This window comes from Scleropages formosus, chromosome 8 (genome assembly GCF_900964775.1).
Source record: "Scleropages formosus chromosome 8, fSclFor1.1, whole genome shotgun sequence".
In the NCBI taxonomy this organism is placed as follows: domain Eukaryota; kingdom Metazoa; phylum Chordata; class Actinopteri; order Osteoglossiformes; family Osteoglossidae; genus Scleropages; species Scleropages formosus.
Genome location: NC_041813.1, coordinates 28397293 through 28413134, shown reverse-complemented (window position 1 = coordinate 28413134; position 15842 = coordinate 28397293). Strand labels below are relative to the sequence as shown.

General features: G+C 47.4%; 1 protein-coding gene across 3 annotated transcripts in view; it reads left to right on the top strand.

Annotated features, from left to right (window-relative positions):
• Positions 1-15842, top strand: part of LOC108941576 (protein TANC2-like) — a 151684-nt gene that overhangs the window by 83734 nt on the left and 52108 nt on the right. For all 3 annotated transcript variants that reach the window (XM_029254272.1, XM_029254273.1, XM_029254270.1), the window contains exon 2: positions 4754-4853. In XM_029254272.1, the coding sequence (XP_029110105.1) occupies positions 4787-4853 (67 nt within the window). In that variant the 5' untranslated portion in view covers positions 4754-4786. The remainder of the gene's footprint in view (positions 1-4753; positions 4854-15842) is intronic.

Genomic DNA, 15842 nt, shown 5'->3' with positions numbered 1-15842 from the left:
ATAGTTGCGCGGTAATATGTGTGTGCGCACGCGTGTGCGAATTGAGTGTCGTACAGTGCCGCAATCCGAGAGGAAATTGGCCACTCCCCCTGTTGCAGGCAAGGGCGAACACACCTCACAAGTGCATTTGGATGAAGGTTTAAAAAGATTCTCTTTCCATGGCAGTTAGAGGAGGGCCAGGAAGCGGCTAAATAGAAGAGCAAACATTCCCTCAGCCCTCTAGGGCTCTGCGGTATTACCAATAAATCAGCAGACGTCCTTTGGCATCCCGACTTTCCGCTGCATCTCCCGCTGTACGAATAATTAAAGAAAAACAGCTGCAAGCCCCAGTCTGAGGTTTATCAGATTTAAATAACAATGTGAGCATTTATGCCACCCCTGACTACTGCACAGCGGATTATCGCTGTACATCTAGCCTTAGGTGGGTTGGAACGTGTACTTGGTGTAATTTAGTGAAATTCTCCAGTTGAAACTGCACTCTCTCTCTCTCCTGGGGAAAAGGAACTGTACACAAGTGTATTACTTTGTTGCTTAGCTCATTCATCTGTCTGAATGGGCAGTTTTAGCGGTGTACATAGCTTTCATGATAAGTATCATTTCAAGGGTAAACCGGGACCCCCGTTGAGACTTACACTAGGTATTTTCCCACAAGCAAGGATATAAGGAAGAAGAATGTGAAATTTGCATGGCTTTGGGAATGGAGTAAATGTGGACAGACCAGTTGTGAGTGTAAACAGCTGAAGGGACTAGTGGCCTGTGTTGGCACTAGAAGATGCTTATTGAAAACGATGACTACGGGAGAGGGTGGAGCGGTGAAGTTAAGGAGATGCTGGATGTGGGTCAAACAAGCTAGAGAAAAAGCTTGTGCGCTGTGTTCAGGAGACCCCTTTTCCCCAAGGTACACTGCATTAGTAACTGTATGGAACAGTGGAACGCTGTCAAGGGAGTTCACCCCCCCCCCCCCCCCCCCCCCACAGACACACGCCAACAGTTATGGTCACACAGAGAAAGCTTTCAGCATCACTGCACAATGCTCACCAAGCTACTTGGGGGTGGGGGTTGAGATCCCTGGAGGACTAGAAGAGACTACTGTAGCCTGTCATTAAATGCGACGTGGACAGGAGTCTGGGCTATCGCAAGACTGTAGGTGATCGTATGGCACTCGATCGGATCGACACTTGTTCCCAGATCTCATGGAGAGGACGTACGCAGAGATTGTTGATTCTCCCTTTAGTCTTGGGATCAGGTTCTGGGATGAAAAGAGAAAATTAATTACCTCTGTTGCACCAGTTTTTACTCTCCATATGCCATAGAGGGGTTTAATCTCCTTTGCACATTTGTCTTGTTGCCTGATATTTACTTTGCCAATTATTTAACTAAAAAATACACGAAAACGCTGCCGATTGCGTTTCTTTATTGGTCGATTGTAAAAGATAACACTTGCCAGTGTGAAAATAAATAGTTCCCACGCACCTTTAATTATGCTCCCAAGTATTATTTGTGCTGCACAAGACAACACTTGGACCATAACAAGACCTTCATCAGATCTATTATTTAACTTTAATGTCTTTCTTTGTAGCTGATTACATTCTAGGAGTTTGTGATGGTTCCCACACCGGCCTTTTGTGATGAAGGATTCAAATATATTGAGGCAATGATGTTCTCCTGGGTGCCGAAGGCGTGTGAACGTCTACGAAATTGTGTGAACTCTGCTTCCTGATACAAACCGGGCAGAGCTGGCGAGGGCGAGATTGCCTCGTCCAGTCGTGTTACTCTTTATGCACGAACGTTTTGTGCAACACGCCTCCGGCCAAAACAGAGCCAGGTGTCTTCCTGTCATCTGTTGGCGTGTAAGGTCATCCGTGGCTCGGGCTTCTGAGCGGTGTCTGTAATGTTTTAATTATGTAGCGTTGCACTCCAGTGAATAACAGACTGACGGGATTCTCTATTAGCAGCAAAGCGAGCTTCAAGACTTCCACGACACCCAGCTGACAGATTGCGGCACATCAAACATTAGCGTCGATGTACCAAAGGACGCGGAGCGTCTCCCTTGAATTTCCTCTCGGTCCTCATCTCACTTGAACAGCACTCGATCTCACCTTCCTGAGAGCCGGTCGTCTGTGTCGCGCGCCGTCCTGCATCCTGTGGTATCGAGCTCCACGGGCACCCCTGCCTCCTCCCGAAAACCCTGGGAGCTGCTGGGCACCAGATGGGCCACGTTACTTTTGATAGCTGGAGCGGGGAGTATGACGTCACTGGCCCCCTTCTCCGCCTCCCCTGCTGCTGGAACTTCACCTGCCCGCCTTTGGCGGGTGAGCGGGCGGACAGGCTTGAATGTTCAAAGTAGCTGGCGCGCGAGGCGGGCGATCGACTCGGCAAGCTGGCGCACGTATACATTTCTGGCCATCTTAAAGTCACTGAAAAGAAGGATGGATCCAAGACTAATAATAATGCGTGTTACCGATAGACCGTGCGTCATGGAGACAGGCTGTCCTTGCCTGTGCTGGCTGGCTCGCTGTCCCCCCTTCTTGTTATTGCTCAGCAGGTGTGGGAACGGCCTGTTGTTTGAAAGCCACCTGTTCTCAGCAGGACAGCGGAGACAGGTGACGGACGACAGCCTTCTTTCCAAGAGCAGCGTTACGTAACACTGCAAGCAGATTCCCTCATATACCTAAATGTATATCTGATGAGGTGATGGAACAGAGTGCAGTCTGTAGAGCCGCTTTCGCGCTGTGCGGCCGCCGCTCTTCAGCAGATGCTTTTATTCAAAGTTGAGTTATAGTCTCCGACCTGCTTATGCAGGTAGGCGTTTCTCACGAGCAATACGGGGTAAGTACCTTGATCAAGGGTACTGCTACAGCAGCGGGGTTAGAACCGGTTTCCTTCGGGTTGCAACCCGCCACTACGCTCCCTGCTCCTCCTTAACCGCATCCCGAAGTCCCGATGTGACACACACCCTCAAAGACATGCACACACGTTCTGATGTTTTGGCAGTCATTCCCAGTTTCTCTTTTCAGGTAACGGGAGGGGTGTGAAAGTAATTGCAGTGACCTGAGTGAAATACTACTTTGTGGTGATACCTAGTTATCCAGGTACGTGAAATAGTGCAGCTGTATAAATGATAAAAAGACACAATTTGCTTTTCGCGAAAGCGTCGGCTAAACAAACGAACGACAAATGGCAATGACGCGCTGCTGCGAGCGGAGCTGCTTCTTGGCTTGATGTCTTTACAAAGTACTTTATTTATTTATTTTCTCCCCTTGTAATAAGATGCAAAAAACAGCACTGCAAAGCATTAATTGTGTTGGTGTTTTGCTTTCCCTGTAGTCGGTGAGTCAGGTTTCCTTAGAAACCTCCAAGGCCGAAGGGTTTTACGTGAGCGAAAAGTACAGCTTTTTTGTTTGAGAAAGGAGTCAGGCTTAATGGTGCACGCAGTCAGTCTTGACAACCCATTGGAGCTCTTCCATGCACAGTTGCTGGGGAGGGGGGCGCACCCTTCCTGCTCTGTGTTCATAGCCATTGCCCGTGCCGGTCCCAAAAGGCTGTGGCCCCAGGACTCTTGCTGAGCTTCCCCATCACAGATGATGTCTGCTTCACAACTCGCCTAATTATTTAGTGTAACGTGGAACATCTGTTCCCTGCTGTGCTTGTTCACTGAGCAGTGAGGGCTGCGGGGGGGTTAACTCTGCCCTGGAAATAATGGAGCAGGCCACATGGTACTAGGGATTCCCAGAGTGCCACGCAACCTTTGCCATCTCTGTGTCTTAGCTGTAAGCTGCCTGACGCCGAGATGCTGCTTAAAACTCAATTACTCCGTTTGCTGAAGGCGAACTTGCTTCCTTTGCCAGTGTTGTGTTTTGAAGATACAAAGCAGCGGCGTGGTAATTACTGGACTGGGAGCGACGACATCGACAACACATGTCCTCCGGGCTGCAGATGCCCTTTTCTCTAAGAAAATGGAGCTGGCATTACGTTTACGTGACGGAAGATGAGGTCGAGGGCTGTGCGGACTGTTTCCGGGTCTTACTTGCCAGTTTGGGGTACAGCTACAAATGTCCCATCATCTCGCAGCAGCCAGTGGGTGTCGGTTTCAAGTCGAGGGCTGTATTCACAATCATTTACTCACGGGGAATTTACAACAGTAATGTAGCTTCCTTAATTAATGAATCAGTTTCTTGTGCTCGATTCCTTGAAGATGCCGTTCAATGAGCCTTGAGGTGAATCAAATCCTGTAGTCGCTGGGCTCGTACGACTACGGTGAAAAGTGTGAGCTGCGGCTCCTGGAAAATAGCAAGCGAGTTTGGTTAGGAAACCAGACACCATGTCTTCCTGGAGGTGGAGGACACTTGTGTGTTGCTTTGCTTTCACTCTCTTGTCCAGTTTATGCCACACAAGTGTTGCCCATTTGTAATCACACTTTACGCTGGTATTACACTCAGTATTCAAACAATGCTTCTAGAAGATGCCCAGTGGAAGGATTCACTTGTATTACCTGCTCAGGTGCACGGTAGCAGTGACCCTCAATGAAGTCTCTTGAGATTTGTCTCCTCTTCCTCACTCCTTCTTTTTCATTCAAGTTCAGCACCTTAACTATCGCATCACCTTCTGCTGAGTACTCCATGAATGCGTGGAATCCCGTGTCCCTCTGAAGGGCTGGAGCTGTAGCACGTGATGGCATAATGAGTTTGGCATGGGGCTCAGCACTGTCACGGCAGTGGTGGTAACAGCCCGTCCCTCGTTCTTCTCCTCACAGATACCGCCATAGTCCCATCAGACTGGCGCAGCTATGTTCAAGAACAGCCTGAAGATGTTCCTCAGCGGCGGCAAGTCCAGCCGCAAGAACCGTAACAGCGGTGAGTACCCCAGCCTCGGACGAACGCAGGACCCTGGACGGCGGCGACGACCTGCTTCCTGCGTTACAGGTCAACGATGACGGCATTTTGAAAACTGTCTACAGGTTCCTCAAAACATGTGCACTCACACGGGGAGGGTTGTTCATTCCTGGTCAGTTACAGTTGATAGCCTGAATACATCACCTTCCAGTCAGTTTGACCATGTGTGCGAGCTCTCCCCTTCCTAACTGATTTGTCCGAGTTGTCCTGTCATGAAACTGCATTGCAGACTTGAGCAGTTAAAGTCCTACCGGCAGACAGAATAGCTGGTCTCTGTGGACGACACAAGGTACACTGTCTTGTGAGGTGCACAATAATATAAGCTGAGGAGTGTGTGGAATGTAGGTGGTATAGAGACGGTATAGAAATATACACTGCCGCACCCATCCGTCCTCTGTCCCCGCTGCTGAACGTGTGCAATGCTGCTCGATTATCTGACACTGAAGACCACATTCTTCTCCATGCCCCACACGCTCTGAGAGGCCCTAATGGCGAGGGATTGCCTTTAAAAGCTTGGCCATCTTCCGCAATATACTTCTCAAGTCGTGGGGTTATTGTAATGGGCTGCAGCAGCCTGCAGTTTCAGCACTAGTCCTCCTCTCTTAAACCCATCTGACCTTTGGAAATTGATTCTTGTTTCTCAAGGAAATGTATGCAATATGTATAAGCATATGCTGCGCATATGAATATAAGTTATTATTATTTTATACTGTTTTTAAATTCAGAGGAGCCTTTTTGAAGACCAGACCAACTTTGTGGACTCACCCTGCTAATGTAACTCTGCGGAGGTGACTTCACATGAACTGCTCCAGAAAAGAATCCAGTTGTCTAAATCTAGAACATCTGGAGAATAGTGATTAGTGTGTTTTTTATGGCACTGTTGAGATGTACCTGTGTAATCTCTTTAGGTAGATTTGGGATATTGGAAATCAGATTAAGAATCTTAATTGCCATTACAATATTATAAGTATATGATTATCCAGTGGATTTCCTTCCACAAATTAAATTAAAACAAACATTTAAATATATTCAGTGCTGACATTTCCTTGGTATGCTTCTGTTAATGCCAGCTGGTTTCACATCAGGGTATTATGTCAGTCGCGTTTTTAAATTAGATTTATTTCCTCTTCATTTATAATGGTCAGGTGGGCAGCAAACAGCTGGTGTGATTTCAAAGGTCCCCATGAAGAATTCTGACATTCTTTGGACTAATTCTTGTGTTTGTGCATGCTGTGTAACAGTAGCGTAGAACTAACGATTTACTTTACAGTAAAATAGCTGTGTACTTCAGTTATCCGTTTTTCCAGCAGGTGTCAGTTGTAGGCCTTGGGGTGATATTCCATTCATATTTACGTGCATTTCTTTTGCTGATGTTTTTCTCCAAAGTGACTTACAATGTTGAGCTGTTTAACATTTTTTGCCCATTTTTACTGGAGTAACTCAGGGTAAATACTTTGCTCAAGGGTACTGAAGCAAGAAGTAGGACCTCTGAGTCCAAAGGCAGCCGCTCTAACCACTACGCTACCTGCTGCGCCGCGGTACCTCCTGGAATGCCACCCCAAATGGACAGTGACATGGGTTGAGTAGCCAGACCCACCGCTTCGTGCTCTGAAAGCCTTGGAAAGCAAACGGCCACCATGGCAGCACTACCCCAAGCTGAGACCCAGGCTAGCTTGTTATCTGGGAGCTCCCACCTCAGGGAAGCAGCAGAGACCTGTCCTCGGACAGGTCGGTGCACACTGGTCTTTCCTTTCTGCCCCATGCTGGTGCCGCTGGTGCTATTTTTAGCATAAAGCGGCACAGTTCCAGCCGCAGCAACAGAACGCTGCTCAGTGAGCCGCCGCGGGAGCTCGGCCAGCCAGAGACAAATCGGCGCGACATTCCGGCCAGCAGCCCTCGAAAGTCGAGAGGCTCACCACATTATCAAAGGACCCACTGTGCGACTTTGCCTCCCAACAGCATGTCATTTCATACTTAAAAGCTACGGGCGGCCGCCGTCTTGAAAAGCCCCTTGCGTAAGGCTTTGGCGGAGAGAGCTGTTGGTCTGTGGGCGGAGTCGGACCAATATCGCCATTGAACCGTTGAAGGAGCACAGTGTGAGCAGAGGCCTGTGTTGACAGTGCTAGGTTGGCGCTTTTAATAGCACGAGTTTGTCCCCAGTTGCGAAAACTAGGATGGCTGAATGTCACACCAGTCAAGTGCTGTACGCCATCAAGGACGTCAGTGAGCCTGTACAATGGTAATGTTTTTGTCTCCTCAGACATGCACACTCCTTCAGAGCTATGTCCGAGGAGCTGAACATCATCCGAACAATGATGAAAAGTGTGTGTGTGTTTTTATGGGGTACTAAGGGTAGTATGATGTGATTTCTGTAGTCTTAGTAGTCTCAAAATCCAGCTCTTGTGTAATGTAACAAGGAGGAGGAGGCACTAAACATCTGTCCAGGAGGCCAGATTTCCTCAGAAGAATGTCATTGTGATCAGATTCACAACATGTGTCAAAGCGAGAACCATCGCAGACTGGTTAGAGCTGTTGCCTTGCAATCAGAAGGCTCTCCATTGAGATGCCTGTTCCTACTGATACAGTAAAAATTCCCTGTTGTATAACTGGGTAAATTATTGTAAGTAGGCTAGCATACAGACCTGATATTCCAAGTCACCTTGCACAAAGGTGTCAGATGGATAACTGACTGTGTAAAACTGGATCTAGACGTAGTCCAGGAAAGCACAAAATCCTGGTTCTTTAGAACATCTGGACTATACCTCTAGTCTTGCGTTGCTGTCTGAACCTTTTACTGCTCTGGGCTCGCTTGGCCTTATCGGTGCATTTTGTGGGATTCCGTCCTAAATCTGTTGTAATAGGGTGATTCTACCGAGGTCAGCAGTAATCTCTGCCATTGGATTAGAGCATTTTAAATAGGAGCGCCGGCCAGGTTTTCAGCTGTGTGCTACAGAGTAATTTGCTTAGTGAACCCTTTGACCACAGTGGGGGAAGGCGTTATGGACATATGGGTGAGATGTTCAACATAATTTTTCCTCCCGTATTTGATTTCTCACATCACTGAACTGCCCCCTTGTTCCCTGTCTTGACTTCATTTCGATACAGATGTCTAGTTCACTATAGTTTTTATCTGCTATCAGTGTTTTGTGGCTTGATTTTTTTTTTTTTTTTAAACATTTGCAATTCTGTAATGGCTGTGTAGGCTGGGTTTGCTGATCAATGTGACAGATGAACCGCTAAGAACATCTGCTATGTGTCACCAAGTATATAATGGAGTTTCAAAGCTCCTATTAAATCTGTGTTTTTTGTTTTTGTCTTAGATGCAGTAATAAGTCCAGGGAAAACTGTTCTTGCTGCTTTGACAGTGTTACCTTTCCATAAATATATAATACACACTTAGAACATCTTGGACTGGTCACCCTGATCATTGAAACAGACATGAAGAAAAGACTGGCTTCAGGATTTAATATAGGTCTGAGCCCAGAACTCCTAATGAAAGTTTTGACGACAGTCTTCCTGAGGTCTGACAGGAGAATAATTTATTCCTACTGACAGGTTTAGCTAGCATTTCCGAAGGGTTCATTGGGGAAAAATAAATATTGTACAGCAAATCAGAGAAATCAAAGTAGAAATAAATTTTTTTTTGGAAAGAAATATTTTTGTGCTTAAAAGCAGCCGATGGATGATTAAGTGCTGTCAAGCTGATGTCGACTCCTGTTGGCCACATGATGCCTTTAGAATATCCTTTACTTGAGTATCTTTAGGCATGCAAGAGGCTTTTCTGCTGTCATTGAGTCCATCGATCTCGTTGTTGGTCATTCTGTAAGTCTGACCAAGTATTACCATCTTTGGGAAACAATCCAGTTTTTTGCATGATGTATAGTGTCCTCAAACTGGATGACCCCAGACTCATTTTTGCTTCCAGTGTTACTTTCTACTTTGATTGGATACAAGAGCTTTCCAGGATTGCTGAAGAGGGAAGCACTCTCAGGCTGCTTTCTTGGTTTTGGGACTAAATTTGGAGAATGTAGCAAAAGTGGTATCAGGAGGTGAAGGATTTGATGAAAGAGCTGCTTCTTACCATCTCCCCTCTACTATCTGCCAGCTAAACACTGCCTGGCACAGCGGGTACCTCATTACCTTGTCTCACCTCCTTCCAGTCAATACCTTGAAAAGAGGTTTCAGTCTGTGATCAAATTATGCTTTTTTTTTTAATATTTACTCTAGCTGTGCTAATCTCCTGTGATTCAGTCACGGGCCACTTTTATCTGCTTGCGGGTCTTATTTGTCCTTTTATCTCAGCTTTGCATCGAATGAACATGGCCTCTGTTTGGTTACACAGTTATGACTTTTGACATGTTCTTTTTCTTCCTCTTGGTTTTCAGCAGGACACAGAAAAGTTGGAAGTCTTTGAGTCCTGCCTTTCTGTGTTCTAGCTCTGCATGAAAATGCTGCTTTCAGCTGCATATGTTTGGTATAAATTCAATCAAACTTGTCAACATCTCACCGAGCATAGAAGAGTAATTGCATATCACAGAGAGGTATCTGTTACACTCCTCTGCCTACAGATTTTTGCGAGAAGAATGAGGCCAGTCAGCTACAGCTATGCTGTAATGGAGTAATGTATGCATGATTTCATAATGTTCTGTTATTGCCAGTGATACCATGCAAGACAGAATCTACCCAGTTCACTCAACAGCTTCAAGTACTGTGTAGATGGTACAGATGTCACCCAGTCCTTCCTCTCATGCGGTTCTCTCATGATGTTAATCTCAAATGGCTCTAAAGTAGCTCACACATTCTCCCTGTTGGTGGAGAGGAGCTGATTGCAGGAGCTACAAAGGACAGTACAAGTTCTCTAGTGTTTGTTAATGGCCAGTAAATGCTTATGCTAACAAGCCAGCCCACACTGGAGAAGGACCACCCCTGCTTCTTATTATCTATTCACGTAGCTAGTATCGTTCTCCAAAGTGATGAAAAGGTTTGTCTCTTAAGCAGCGTACAATTATTTGCCTCTTTAGATGACAGGTAGGTAATTTTGAACAGCAGCAATGCAGAGGAAGGAAGTTGCTCAAGGACAGTGAGGCCAGGGAGTCAAACCTGAAATACAAAGGTGATCACGGCAGATGGTGTGATTTATTTATGGAACTGTTATAAGATGAGGAGAGAACTGAAGACTATTTGATACTGAAATGGATTCCACACTTCCGAGGGAAAGAGGAAGCACATTCCGGTGCTCTGGAGCCAAACGGAAAACCTGTGGACGTCTGATTTTGGAGCTCTCATGAACGGGACAACCAAATGGGCAAGGGTGGAGGAGCAAATAGCTTTTCCTGGGGTACAGGGAAGGCTCAGGCCATGTAAACATTGGTGTGTAGATCCTTTGAGCATTTTGTAGGCCAACAGCTAGTGTTTTCAACTTGACGCAGGCAGCCATAGAAAGACGGATGAGGAGGGGGTGCTTTGGCAAGTTGAAAACTACTCATGCTGCATTATTCAACCACAGAGGCTAGATTTCAGAGGCCTGAAGACCAGACAGCTGGGAGCTACAGTATTCCAGGGCTGAGATCGCTGTGGCTTGGACTTGGATCTCTCTTAGATGTATTGTGACATGGGGGCAGATCCTGGAAACGATATATAGGAGATATCTTGCATGTTGGGTTACGGCTTTAGTGTGTTGGGAGAAGAGTAGACCTGAGTCTCTTGCGCTCTTGTTTGATGAAGCGCAAGAAATGTGAATTTTGCTGTTTGATGCAGAGTTAAGGAAAGGTGGATGAACGTGCAAGGAAATGGAGAGTCTCAGTCTGGGACAGATTTGGTTTTAGGTGGCAGTTAGTCATCTCAAGTCAAGTGGCTTTATTGTCATTTCAACCATATACAGCTGGTACAGTATACAGTGAAAAGAAGCAATGTTCCTCCAGGACCATGGTGCTGCATAAAACAACACAAAGGTACCTGCACAGGACTATGTAAAGTGCACGTGTGCAAGACATGTGCAAACAGCACAAGACAGTACAGTAATTAACAAAACAATAAACACAGTAAAAAAAACAAAGATATTCCACTAAAGTATTAAATGCTATCGATATAAAGCGGAGATGTCGGACAGGCAAAGTACGATATGAGAAGCTACACTCGTGGTGACTGGGGGAAGTGAACAAGACCTGAGTGTCATAACCGTAGCGGTGCTGGGTGAGTTTGTGAGAGGCAGTGACAGAGCCAAGGGAAGGAGTGTCGATGGAGAAATGACGGGACCCAGCAGTGAGCCCTATCAGTTGGGAAGGACCGAGGGAAAGTCAGAGTTATGGCAAACCGGCTGGCAGCATCTCTCTGATAGGTGGTGATGGAAGGCTGGAAGGAGAAGAAGAAATGATCAGAAGTGTGAACTGAAGTAACGCAAAGGACCGGAAAGTGACAATTCCTGGAAAAGACGAGGTTGAGATTGTTGCGATGGGGACAGAGAGGACAAAGGTCTTCGCTGCAGATGAAATCTGATCAGGAGTGATGAAATCACATTTATCCTGTAAACCTGGACAAATTGTTCCGTCAGTTATGCATAGTAGTAGAAGGTAAAAGACCAAAAATATATGTCTGAATCTGGCAGCTATACGCTTGTGCAGAATCTGTGTGAATTTGTATGATTTTGGAAGTCGCTGCTGAATGTCCTTCGAAATGTAGAAAAAATCCCGAACTGAACAGCACGCTGCAGGCGCGAAGGACCGTGTGCTGAGGTGTGCAACAAACACCCGCATTACAAGGGCATTCTTCAAGCTCTTTAAAGCACAAACACATGTGCACCTTTTGAGCCTCTGCCCTACTTTATCTGTGCAGAATCCGGGCGAATAGCGTCTCAAGTATTGCCGCAGTTCTCCTTGCTGAGTCTTTCCCGGTTGCCTCTGTTAAAGGGCCATCTGCGAATGGTCTCTCCGGCCACATGGTCCCCAGACCCGGTCGCAGCAGCCCCTCGGTGTCATTCGTTGACTGGAGAAGACTCGCCAAAGTGGCCTGAGCTTTGTGAATCATTCATGAGCCTGCTTTTCCTGTCCCGCTCTCCAAAGCCGACGGCCACAAGTCGCTTTGTCAGAAATGTGATCTGCTTTGGAAGGGAGGGAGCGACGGCGGTGTGGAGCTCAGGGCTCTTCTTTCACTGCACCAGATCATGTTTCTCACTGAAAGACTTTAATCTGCCTGCACATCTGGCAGGCAGGTGCACAACCCGTGGCGGTCGCGTCCCTTCCCGGTGACCTCATTAAATGGCGCCATTGATGAGGTGGCGCTGTCAGCAGGTGTCCGGCAACATGGAGCGTTGGCTGGGCAGATAAACGGCAACACGTTTCCTCACGGGAATACGAGCTCCGAGCCGGGGAGACACAGCAGTGCTGTCTAATCTCTCCCTCCGTTTCTGCGACAGTCGCACCACTTGACCCACATTCTGCGGGTGCATATGTTCTCTTCTCCACTGGCCTACTTCTAGTAAAAGACATTGATAACTGGGGTGTCTGCATATCTTCCCCCTCCCACTTTCCTGCACGCTGGCATACTCGTGGTGCAAACCAGGTCACCGGGGTATACAGACATTAAGAACCGTGCCAGTAGGCCTCCCAGAAGATGCATAAATACGATGCATGGTGTTGTCAGTCCCAAAAACGTTGACAACGGGCTGCTGAACTTTAGAGATGCTTCTTTGCTTCCGTAAGTCTGATCAGCACATAAAATAACTGCCGCAGCAAGTGGCTTGTGGCGAGGCTTGTAGAGCCACGGCAAGGGTTAATGCCGTGTGCTCTATGTGCAAAAGGGGGAGTTGCGTTGCTGCTGCTTGGAATGAGGAGGAGGAGGGAGAAGAGCACGATTCTGCCTCAGCTCTTCTGCCGCTGTTTGAGCGCGTACATCTTCGCGTCACCCTCTCCGAGCTTCCTTCTCTCTTCAGCTTCTTCTCACCTCCCTCCTCTCCCTGGCGGGGCAGCAGGATTTTCCGGAAGGGGGAGCGGTGACCGAGGTGAGCCGTGCAGAGCCGACGGGGGGGGGGGTGATTTGTTCAGCTGGCGGGTGGAGTGGTGCCAGGGAACAACCTCACTGGGACGATTCACAGGAGCGAACCAAGGAAAAGCTGTGATCTTCGTGTGCGCTGTGTTCTCTGTAAAGTGCGGCTCTGTCCACCGCTTCTGCGTGTCCAGTCTCTCTGTCCATCTATGCCTTTTATGACTCGAGTGCGTCTGTCTAGTCCTTCTTTTGGGGTCGTGACCCCTTGTTTGCCACCTTGTCATATTTACATTTATTCATTTAGCTGATGCTTTTATCCAAATCAAGTTACAGTGTTAAAGTTACAATTATTATTTATCCATTTATACAACCGTGTAATTTTAGTGGACCAATTCAGGGTAGGTACCTTGCTCACGGGTACTACAGCCGGAGATGAGATTTGAACCTGTGGGTTCAAAGGGGGCAGCAGCCCTAACCACTACGGTAGCGCCTCTCCCCAGCTGTTACCCTGATGTCTCTTGTCTGTGCCACACTTTTGTCACACTAGGTGGGCACTAATGGAGACTTCCTTCTTCCTAAAGATCGACCCTGCTCTTCAACCCTTGCTACTGCTTTCTGTTGGCCCCTTGTCATTCTCACTCCTGCGAAGTGAAAGGCTTTTACGTTGAGCTGCACATCGACTCTGAGAAGCCCTCGCCTGTACACTCGTATTTGCTGTGGTATTTTATCCCCTTGGGCAAGTGCTCGTGCTTTGTGGGCCATTTCCTCTTTGAGGAACTGCTCTCATTGTCACACAGCTCCATGGTGATGTTCTCTGTGGAATTGTCTCACTTTGAATAGCTGGAAGTGGCCTCCTTCTGGATCTACATGTGGATTTGGGGGAGTGGCATTGTGGCATTGTTCCCTTGTGAATTGTGACACGGTTGCGGCACTACAACGTCAGAGCGCTATGGGAACGCTGACATGTACGCCGTGTAATATTTGTGTAAGGACGTCTCGCTCGAAAGGCAGACGAGGAGTCACCGGGAGCGGCCTCCCTCACTGCCTTACCGCGCAGTACCCTTCTGTCGGTCACTGTGAACCCAGATTGATGGACACGTGCTTCCTTCTCTCAGTGGGCAAGGCAGCACCCTGTACCCTGCAGTCGATACACACTCAAAGACAAAGCTCTGTAGCGCTCCACATGAGGAAGCTCCAGTGTCGCTCGACATGTGGTAATGCACTGTTGCAGGAAAAATAGAGCATGAACAGTAACACACACAACCCACCGATGGACATGTATCCTTTCACACAAATATTTACTCTTTCGTTGATGTCTCGTTACGTGTGAAAGGTAGTCGGTGTGTTGGATTCCCTTACTGTGCTCTAGTCGAAACTGAATCAGTGGTGGTACCCTGGCTTGCCTGCGGTGTTTTTCTGGTCAGCATGGTGGCTTGCTCTGCATCGTTTCTAGGTGAGGAACAGGTTAATGAATTCAGTAATTCGGCAGGTTCAGTGCGTATCTCTAATCGCACATCTCAAGTGTCTGTCTGTGTGTTCCACCTTTAGAGGAATTATTTTCCCATCGTTTACCATGTTTTTCTAGATAAGGTAGTCTGCAGCAGCAGGGTCGTCATGGTCAGGAACCTACCTGAGGCTCAGGCCGTGAGACAGGGTATACCTTGAACCAGAACACCAGTCGGTCGCAGGCGAATCTCTCTTCTCTCTCACACTCGCACACACTCATTCATTGACACATTCACACACTGTGGGCAATTTAGAGGCTCCAGTGAACATGAAACACAGCTTTGGACTGGGGGAGGTCCCAGAGCACCTGCAGGAAACCTGCATGAACACATGAAACTCTGAGAAAGTGCAAACTCAACACTCATTGAACCAGGTTTGAACCCGCGTCTGAAGCCACAATAAAGGAGCAGTGCGGCACCAGCACTACCTTCTGAGCCATCGTTTCATCTAAAAGTAATGCCAAAAGTAAGAAATGGAAGTAGGAGTTTTGGAGCCTGAGCAACCGGCTTGGGATGGGAGCAGTTGGGAGCTGTGCTTGGGGTGGGGGCAGGGAATAGGGTGACTCCCGGAGAGGGCACCTCCACCCATCCCAGCGGGGGGGCGGCTGAGTCAGCACATGGCCGGCACAACGAACGGCAGGACCGGCTCGACCAGTGTGACTCTGGGTAAAAGGCGTTCGCCATAGCAAGCTGTTTGGTGTCAGTAGAAAAGCCCTTGACAAGAAGGGTCACGCTGAGAACTAATACCAAGGCCCTGGGCAACGTGAAACAAAGTGCTGATCGTTGTTTCACATTCCCATCCTTGTGGTTTGAATGCCCCTGTTCCCACACTGGCTGTAGTACCCTTGATCAAGGTACAAACCAAATACCCTGCTGTATAAATAGGTAAGTCATTGCTTATCTAACACTTTTTCGCTGTAGACAAAGGCACCAGCCAAATAGAGAACGTTCTGGTATAAAAGTGTTGAAGCATGTTGAGAGAAACAAAACTGTAATAAATAGTATGGGCAGCAGGTGGCGTAGTGATGACAGCTTTTACGTCGCAGTTGAAGGACTGTGATTGGAATCCAGCATCCTGTTGCAATATCCTTGAGCAAGGCACTTGGTGGAATTATCCAGCTTTATAAATACATTTACATTTATTCATTCATTTATTCATTTCCATAAAAATATTTACATTCATTCAGACATTTACATATGTATTAAATAGCTTAATAAAATCATTGTAAGTAATGTTGTAGGCAGATGTAGAATTATGAGAAGATGTGTTCGCTTGGGTTTCCTCCAAGTGCTCCACTTTCCTCCCACATTGCAGTGTTTGAGGTGAACTGCTGACTGCACGCGTGTGTGTGCTTGTGTGTGCTTGTGTGCACACACATTCGTATGTATTGTGATTGGGGCTGCCCTGTCAGGGACTGGTACCCCATCCAGGGTCTATCCTACTTTGTCTTGTGCCCCTTTGCTT